General features: G+C 46.5%; 2 protein-coding genes and 1 non-coding gene across 3 annotated transcripts in view; 1 reads left to right on the top strand and 2 right to left on the bottom strand.

The window, feature by feature from the left end:
• Nucleotides 1-321: 321 nt before the first annotated feature.
• RPL5 (ribosomal protein L5) lies at nt 322-6,975 on the bottom strand. The gene is made up of 8 exons (XM_062581571.1): nt 6,870-6,975; nt 6,082-6,151; nt 5,871-5,986; nt 5,006-5,140; nt 4,188-4,390; nt 3,054-3,231; nt 1,113-1,201; nt 322-485 (listed from the first exon to the last, which is right to left on the bottom strand). Exons 1-8 carry the CDS (start codon nt 6,870-6,872, stop codon nt 386-388), a joined length of 894 nt encoding a protein of 297 aa, XP_062437555.1. The 5' UTR covers nt 6,873-6,975; the 3' UTR covers nt 322-385.
• On the bottom strand, nt 3,442-3,537 carry LOC134143817 (small nucleolar RNA SNORD21). Its single transcript, XR_009959186.1, has one exon. It is a non-coding gene; the product is annotated as a small nucleolar RNA SNORD21 (small nucleolar RNA).
• A 1,634-nt stretch (nt 6,976-8,609) lies between the features above and the next one.
• The window catches only part of EVI5 (ecotropic viral integration site 5), an 87,340-nt gene continuing 86,462 nt past the window's right edge, over nt 8,610-9,487 (top strand). The window contains exon 1 of the mRNA XM_062581569.1: nt 8,610-8,716. The gene's annotated coding sequence lies outside the window, so the exon portion shown is untranslated. The remainder of the gene's footprint in view (nt 8,717-9,487) is intronic.

Here is a 9,487-nt window from a genome sequence, read left to right as displayed (position 1 = left end):
CTGAAGTACTTTAAAAGCTTTCTTCTTGAAATTTCAAGTCTTTTTGTAATTGGAAGCAGCAAGATTTTTTATCTAGTAATTTTGATATTAGTCACACTAGAAGCAAACCAAATTGATTTCCCCTTGTTAGGGGGAACAGAATTCTAATGTGGCAGCCCTTGTTTTTGGAATCTGTCGCCTGTCTTCTCTTCTGTGCAATAGCAGTTCAATTCATATAGTACTTTGCAGAAAAAAAGTATTTAAGGCTACAGAATAACAGGCTTATAAAGATACGAAAAACTTTTATAAGATGCAAGATATTAATAAGACAGTCTTACACAGTTGCTTACTCAATAAATTTATTGTCACTTTTTCCAAAGCTTGATAGAAAATTGTGGAAGTCATCTTAACTATCGGCTGCATGCTCCTGGGCTCTGAGGAAGCTAGCCTTCTTCTGAGCAACACGATCTTTCTTCTGGGCAAGGGACATCTTGGAACAGTTCCATCTGCAATGTAAGTACAGTATAAGATATCCAAAGTAGAAATAAGCAAAAAAAGGCTGTCAAAGCAGGACACTAGAACTCTGATTAAAAATACTATGCCTAAAACATATTCCTGCTTCCTGCAACATGCTTGATTTAAGGTGGTAGCTGGGCCACAAGAAGGGATGTTTAGACCGTAGAAGTTTAATTCCGCAAGAGATAGCTAGAGTACTGACAGACAACATAAAAGATCTAATATAATAGGATTTTTACGTCTCTCTGCCCCTGAAAAAAAATCAAAGTAGTTCAGTAGACAAATGAGTCTGCCTGCCTCTCCTGAAGAGAAGCAGCATTCCTGATGAAAACATTAAGATCTGAAAACACATCCTTAAAATAATATTCTAGTTATTCAGGCCACTGACATGCTCTAGTTTCTCATTTTCAGGATAGTTAATAGCTCATAAGTTTTAGATTCTCATTGCTGAAGCTAACTCCTGACATGGAGGTATCAAAATCAAAATGGTTGTATCTTAAACTGATCTGAAACACACGAGTTTTGACCCTTAAATACAGTATGAGCTTGTCTTAGCTCATCTACAATCTCTTCAACAGAAAAGTCATGCTCATCTTAAAGAGAGGAAAAGGCTTTACCTCTTTTTCTTGACTTCTCTCTTGGGTTTCTTTTCATGGACTGGATTATCCCGTATAGCAGCGTGAGCCTTTTTATACATTTCTTCCATCTAAAATGAAAAGCAGGTGGTAAGTTCTCATAGTAGTCTGTAGGATTTTAGCAAGAATCAAGATGCTTTTACCAGAGCATTCACTAGGAATGCATTTCATCACAATACAGACTGTAATACAGGTTTCAGCACAATAAAGCCTGTAATTGTGGATGGCTGCCTCTAAAACCTTTTCTTCATACAAATCAGACATACTTAAATATGTAAAAACTGCTTGGATTAGGCACACAACCACAAAAAGGTATTTTTATTCTTGCATTACAGATGTGGAACCAAGACCCTAGAAATAAGTACAGACTACTTTGTCTCTTAAGTACAGGCTAGATCTTGCAGTTGAAATACTATTTCTTCTGAAGCTCACTTTCAATGCTCTTGTTTCCCTACATTTAAATTAAAAGGTAGTATAGAAACTTACTCTAAAAATACTTATTTTTTCCTTTGTTGTATAGCTGATCTCTCTGAGATTCAGCCCCACCTGCATTAAACCAAAGTTACTTCACATGCCCTGTCTATAGATAATCAGTCTTCATACTAGTGCACGTTACACAGCTGCTTACAAAGAGGGGAACAGCTAGAGTTTAAACACGGCTCATAACAATCAAGACAGTCTCTGCATCAACCCCAGGGGAGCAGTCACAAGGCAACAAATACATTAGAAGAGGCTATGCTCAAGCAATCACTTCTGAAAGCTCACATAGTACTAGCACATGCCAAACTATGGGTAGCAGGTCATAGCGCTTTAGAAAGTATTATTTTAAATTTTATAATAGGAATATGATGTGATCTGTCCAGTTAGAGATGAACAGCAGAACCTACCAGAGGATCCCAGTCTGTCTGCTGCTCTGTCTCAGAGACAACCCTGGTTTTAAGAATGTTTGCCTCTAGTTACTTAAGACCACTGTATGCCAGCTACCCTAGATTTTGTAGATATACAAAAAGTAAGATTCTTGTTATTGACATAAATCTTGGACATTGAAATTGGCATTTGCAATGTAGTTTTAGTTCTTTTTAACAGATTAAATTACAACTAATTCGCAGATAAGTTAAAAAAAAAAAAAAAAGTCATAGAAGGATAAGGAAAGAAATTAGTTCTCCATAGCTTAGAGAGGGAGATGAAAATGCTTATTCCAAGCTTCAGGACTGCTACTGGGGGAAGCCAGGCAGAAGTGTTACTGACTAAATAAACCATTTGAAATAAGTTTGCTTTTACACTGAGAAAGAGGAAGGTTGGTCATGTTACACTTCTTTTAAAAGAAGTGTTTTATGCAAATTATTCAAAAACAGAACCTACTCCTTAAATCAGTTGTACTGTATTCAGTATGTAGTTTCATCAGAATTTTTTTCTGTAATAGAGTGATCTTGGGATTTGCTGTATTCACCTGACACCCCTAGAACTACCTATAGGGTCACATAACCCAGAAAAACAATCCAGTGCAGAACACATGCTCACAGTAAAACCACTACAACTGAAGAAAGTACAAGAGGAGGTGCAGGATTAGAAATGAGTGGACAGCCAAACACCAACTTCTTGAGCTAGTTTCCCTATGAACAAAAAAAAACAAAAAAAAAAAAACAAAACAAAAAAAAAAAAAAAACAAAAAAAAAACCACATGGTCTGTCTTAGGGTTCAATTCTATTCAGATTTATAGGCAGAATGTTGGGCTTCAAAACAGGAAAAAAAAACTCATCGATGGGAAACATGTTTTTCTTCACTTAGATGCATACAATATGAATCACATTATTTTAGATATCAAAATCAATTTATTTGCATTACTAGAAAAGTCCCTAAACAAGACCATTATTAGCATCTCTACTAACACACAATGAAGAGAGCTAGCCAAGCAAGTCTTACCCCATCAGGCGTTACATTGTTCTTTATGTACTGGGAGAACTGTTTTTTGTAAGCATCTTCATCCTCCTCCATCAAGTAACGCATATAATCTGCAACATTTTGGCCCATGATATGCTTGCGGTGAACCTCTGCATTGAATTCTTTGCTTTCAGAGTCATAACCAGGGAAACGCTTGGTACTGTGAAACAGCAGTTACAGTTAGAGTAAGACATGTTGTTTAATGCTCCAGTTCAGAAACTAGGTTCCACCAGGTTGTCTGGTAAACAAAGAAATGACTGGTACATGATATGCTCCTACAGGTAGCTGAGAGATAGCACCAAAACAAAAATTCTAATTAAAAATGGAAAGAATAAAGAAATTGAGAAATTCAAGTTTTAAGTTAATCTTAGCTGCCATCAGTCCCGTCTTGAAACAATGCAGTACATCATGTACAAACTGAGGACCAACTACAGAATGCTCAGTCATTGGGGTATCATCACATAGCAGCCAAGTCAGAAAAAAACAGCAGTGAGTCAAGGAAATATAGGATAGCAAGGGAGGGGGTAAAAAGCTACACAACAACTCTCAAAAATTTTTTTCTGCTGTGGCTCAGAAGAAAGCAGCCAACTGTAATATCAATGTTAGATAATGCTGCCAGAAATCTTGACTCTGTCTTTCACAGCCTGTGATAGGAACTGTCAAAACTTCCACATGGAAATTTGAAGTGCAGGTAAACTACTTAGACTTACAATTGTTGTTTACAGCTGTGGAAAATGCCAATGGTTGTTTTGCACCTAGTATGTATAGTTTTTCAAGGTGAAACTAATAAATACATACTTTGCTAAAGACTCAACAGGAATATTAAAAGATCTTTAAATATATTCATTCATTAGACAGTTTTAAAATACAAGCAACAAGGTAGCTGTTTTATGCAGCTTCTAGAAGTTCAGCAGCATCTTCTAATAGTGCAAGATTCCTAACAGGCACTATCAGAATTGTACCTATTGGGGGTGGGGGAGGTAAACAGAACCTAGGCTAAATAATCACTACCAGGTCTGTAACAAAAATTATTTTGACATAAGTAACAATAAAGTAGACTGTCACATAAAAGTTTCAGGCAACTCTAAAGGGATTTTTCAAAACAGACTAAATTACCTATGAGGGATGGATAGACCACCATCCACTGCACCTTTCAGAGCACCAAAGACTTTGTTTCCAGTGGTAGTTCTGGCAAGACCTGCATCCAGGTAGCATGTGAAAGCACCAGGCTTTCCATCCACACTTTCCACATTGTATTCATCACCAGTCACTTCAACTTGGCCTTCATAGATCTTATCAAGGCCAAATTTATTCAGAAGCTGTAGTGGTGGGAAACAAAAACAAAACATCACATCACATCTTCCAAAATTCTTTCTCTTTATTAAAGAAAGCAAGAACTACCACCAGCATAGACTGCAAGTTTTCAGTAGGGCCTTCATGCTTTAAAAGTTACCTTTACAAAAATTATGCGCTCCATACTAATGGCAACCTTTACAGTAACAATCACAGCAAGCCTGTCTGTTTCAACATCTTGAGCTCACATGGAAAATGGATGCATCCTGCCCACACATTTTCAAACTCTGTAAGGTATATTTCTTAAGCTTTTATCCCGAGTCCTTCTCTCCCTCCCTTCCTCTACTAAACCCAAGTGCAGAGACTTAAGAACTAGCTGCTGGAGTTGAAACTGCATGTTGCCACACTTCTCACTGTGACCTTACACTCATAAAAGCCCATCAAATTTGTAACAGTACGGAGCATTAATATTAGGAGAAGCTAATCCAGTATATTTAGTATATATACTATTTAGTATATATACTATTTAGTATAGACAAAGTGTTATCTATACTAACAAGCCATTTAAGAAAGCAGGCTTTCCCTTTTGTAAGAAAACCAGAAAATATCAATTATTCCAAGATACTTTCACATATACTTACCCTGCGTGCTAACAACAGACCTGTACAATACGCTGCTGCGTAATTGGTCAGACCAACCTTCACGCCATACTTTGGCAGCTCATGGGCATAAGCAGCACAGACAATCATGTCACCTTCAATCCTTGCGTAGGCAATCTGACAACAAAACAAGTATTAGGTTCCCACGCTAATTTTGGGCTCAGTTTTCCATTTTTTGACATCCACCAATGTCAAATAGGAATTCTGTATATGTATGTCCAACAAACCACCAATCTTTGCACTCCAGTTCACAGTTCTGTTTTTTTTTTTTTTTTTCTCCTTTTTTCATTTGAAAAGGCATTTTTTGTAGACCTCAGTAACAGGAGCAAAAAATTAAAATCCAAATCAGACCAGAGGAAGTTAAGTGTCAGCAAACACTTAAGTTCATTTACTTCTCCACCTGTGTCAAGAGGCTGCAAAACTGTCTATGAAAGTCACCTTTCAAACGATTACTACAGGTATGGCTGGACTCTGTCCCACTTTCTACATGTAATTCTCATGTAACACAACATGAAACTTACTTCTGAAATAAGCAAAAGCATCTAATATAACATTTGGGATAATACTGCTTCTAAGCTTATGGAAAGATTTCCATTAACAGATCTGACTCTCAGGGTTCTCCTGAGAGACAGCAGCAGTTATCAGATCTGTTTCTCTTGTTCCTTTCACATGCAGAACCTTCTCCTTTTCACTCTCACACCTCTTCTCTGCATCCAAAAGCTGCCCCTTCTCTTTGCAGAGTTCCTGCATACTGGAAAGAGACCATCACCCACCCTCCCCTTCATTAAAGCACTGATTTTCACTTTAGGAAGGTTAGTAACCAAGTGGCAAACACTGCAGACCTCACCTGGCAAATGATGTCTCTATTGGTAACACGTACAATCATCCTATATTTAGGGGTGTTGTACTTGTTTTTATCTTGAATCACCAAACGCTTACGGGCATAGTAATCAGTTTTTCCCTCTGAAAAACAACGGTTATAGTGTGGAAAATGTGAAGAAAAGTAGGAATATCCATTAATGTCTTACAACAATATCTTATAGAAAATTTAACTGTACCTCTTCTTCTCCTGAACTTTACTTGGTATCGCTTGAAGTAGGCCTTATTCTTGACAACTTTCACAAACCCCTTGAATAAGAAATATAACTAGATGTTATTAACATAAAACCAAGTAAGCCAATGGCCATTCCAACTAAATTAAGTCAGCTATGAATAAAACTATAGCGATAACGTATCTAACTGATTTTCCTCACATATTAAAAGTTAAAAGCCACGATAAGGAGAGAAATAGAATTTGCAGCCTTCCCGCAAAGAACAACGCACCCATTCCCCCCAGCTTCATGCGGTTCCGGACGAAAGCCAGCACCAGACGTTTACCGCGGAGACCGAGGCCACCAGCGGGGCCGTCTCCGGGCGCTCCCGCCGCCCAGGCGGCTCTGCAGAGCTGCCCAGCGGCTCCAGCTCCCGCAGCCACCCCGCCAGAAAGGCCCGCGGCCGCCCCGGCGCCGTGGCGAGACCCCCGCTCCCCCGCGGGAGCCGGCGGCTCCGCCGCACCGGGCCCGAGCCGCGGCTGCCCGCTGCCTCCCGCGCGGCCCCCGCCGCCACGCGTCTGCGGCCCGGCCCGGCCCGGCCCGGCGGGGAGAGCGGCCCGGGAGGGAGCGGGGCCGCACTGCGCTGCGCCGCGCCGCCCCACCGCTGCCGGCAGCCATTAGGCCACGCTGGAGCCGCCGCAGCCGGCCGCGGCCCCGGCCCGCGCCAATCGGGCTCCATCCGGGCGGGCGGCGGGGCGCGGGGCGGCGGGCGGGGCGCAGCCCGGCGCCTAGGGCCCGCGGGGGCCGGTACTGACCATCGTGCCAGGTACTGTCCGGTCTAGGCCTAGGCCGGGGCCCGCTCCGCACAACGCCTGCCGCCGCAGCAGGGGGGAAAAGGCCGCGCCCGCTGCGCAGCCGCAGCTCCTAGCCCGGGCGGCGCGGCGCGGCCGCCGCCCCCCGCCGCGCGCGCGGCCGCCCCCTGCCGGCCGGGGGGACCGACCGGGACCGACCGGCAGCGCCGCGCCCGCCCTCGCGGCTCGTGGGCGCGTGACCGCGTGACCGGGGCCGCGCGGCGCGGCTGCGGGCGGCGCGCGCGGAGCGAGCCGCCCCGTGGGGCAGACGGGGGCAGCCACGAGCTCGGCCGTTAACAGCAAAGGGGGTGTCAGCAAAGGGGCGTTTACAGCAGAAGAATCGTGGGGCTGATCGTAAAAACATCAACGATCAGGGAAGTGTTGGAGGATGGTGGTAATACTCTTCGTTTTATTGGGAAAGGTAGTTGAACGGTAAATAATGCCAACATTAAACCAACCAAAACCCATCTGGTGTTCCTAAAATAAATTATAAGTACTCAGATAATTGACGGTTAGTTAAAAAAAAAGGCTATGTTATGACTAGTTGCCTATATACTGGGACAAACAGGTCCAGTACTGTCAAATTTCTCAGCGTTATTGGAAAAAACTGCACAAAACAGCATCTTTGTTCCTGGCACACTTGTTTGAGTGCCTTCATTCTTTTCACTAAAAAAAAACAAAAAACAACAAAAAAAACACTATTAGCTATACACAAAACAATATTTAAAAATTATTGATCTGTTATAAATAATCAAAAAAAGAGAAGGAACAAAGTGGTCAATACCTTCCTATATCAGGCAAGTATTGATGTGATTCTATAGTGACCTGCTGGCTTCAGAAATTATTTATCCACTTCTAAGCCGGAATGTTAGTTCAAAATTCTACCAACTTTTTCCATTTTTACACAGAAGTAACTACAGCAGAGCAGTTTCTCAACTAATCTCCATCAAATAAACGTGTGCTCTCCGAGAAGGGCCCTTTCCGCTGGGGAATTGTTTAATTTGATGTGAAACACCTGCAGCTAATGGTGTCACAAGCAAAACCCTATTAGTCTCATTACCGAATATGGGAAAACAACAACAACGCAGTCGTTTTTTCGCTCTCCTCTGCAGGAAGGCTGTTCGCTCCTAGGATCCCTCAGCATCGCAAGATCGGCCTGTACCTCCTGTGCACGGAGGGCCGAGAGGGGCCAGCCGGGCGCACCGCACCTCGGGGCGGCTACGCGCTCGGGGGGACTCGCCCCTCTTCGCTCGACAGAAATGTTTGTGGAAGCAGCGCCTGCCGCCCCTCGAGGCTCCGGGTTTGTCGAGGTAAGAGCCAAGACCGGCAGTGTCGTGACAAAACGCTTCCCGCGGGTAGCGCCTGTAGGCAGGAAAGGGTGCGTTTGGTTGGGGCTTCTCCGGCCGTTCGGAAGCGGTTTATGAACGCGGCTTCAGCCGGCCCCGTCCCGGCGCCGCCGCCCGCGCCGCGGGGCAGCGGCCGTTGGGGGCGGGCTCCGCGCCCCCCGCGCGGCGGGCAGGCCTCGGCCGCGCGCGGCCCCCCCTCGGCGAGGGAGGGCGCCAGGCGCCTGCGAGCTGCGCGGGGCCCGCCGCGGCGGCAGGAGGGGCGGCGCGGCGGCGGCGCGGGGCTGTGCGCCTGCGCGGACGGCGCGGCCGGCGGGGACGTGGCCCGGCAGCCGGGGCCGGCGGCGCGGCGCGGCGGGGGAGGGGGCGCGGGCCGGAGCGCAGCGCAGCGCCGCGGGGACCGGCGGCGGCGGCGGGCTGCTGGGAAGCCGATGCTCGCACCTCCCTCCCCCGGCCGACGCTCCCAAGGTGAGGCGCGGCGGGGGCCGGGCCCGGCGGCCAAGCCCCGCTGCGGCAGGGGGTCGCGGCGGGCCCTGCCGGCGGCGCGGCGCGGGCCGCGTCCCTGCTGGCGGGGAGCCGCGGCGGAGCGAGGGCGTTTGGGTGCCCCGTGCGCGGCCCGCTGCGCGGAGGTGCCGTGCCCGCGGGAGCCGCGCCGCGTAGCGCGGAGGGGAAGGCGGCCCCGGGGCTCCGGCTGGGCGCGGGTCTGTGTCGCGCCGCCCGGTGTCTCCGCGTGCGCTTCCCGCGGCTCCACCGCGGTTTGGCGGCCCCTCGGGGCGCTGCGCGCCGCGCCGGGCCGCCGGCATCGTCCCCCGCGTCGTCCGGGACGGCGCGTCCTTCCCGAGATCGCGGGTGAGGGGCTTAGGAGGGAGCTGGGCTCGTTCCGGGAGGACCCGAAACAGCCAGCGTGTGACTTGTCTCCAGAAGCATTTGTCAAGAAATCCTAGATTTTTTTTTTTCCTTTGGTGCGTTCTCACGTGTTGGCTTTATTTTACAGGGTTAACGGGGGTGGTAACTGTCTCCTGTTTCTTTTCTGGTGGATAGTTACCTGTTTTTCTCTTGTGCACTTCTCATCTGTAGTTTCTGCTTTGACCGTGGCTCTGCAGCTCTATGTTTATGTACATAGAGATCAAGTTTTCAGGGTTATTCCTAAATATTTAAGTACTAGTGCTCTTCCAAGTGAGAAGAGGAAATGTGGAAGGCCAGTGAGAGAGACAAGGTCAGGAAGAAAACCCTCGGCGT

This window comes from Rhea pennata, chromosome 8, assembly GCF_028389875.1.
Source record: "Rhea pennata isolate bPtePen1 chromosome 8, bPtePen1.pri, whole genome shotgun sequence".
Classification (NCBI taxonomy): Eukaryota; Metazoa; Chordata; class Aves; order Rheiformes; family Rheidae; genus Rhea; species Rhea pennata.
The sequence above is the reverse complement of the archived record's forward strand: the minus strand, read 5'-3'. Positions and strand labels throughout refer to the sequence as shown.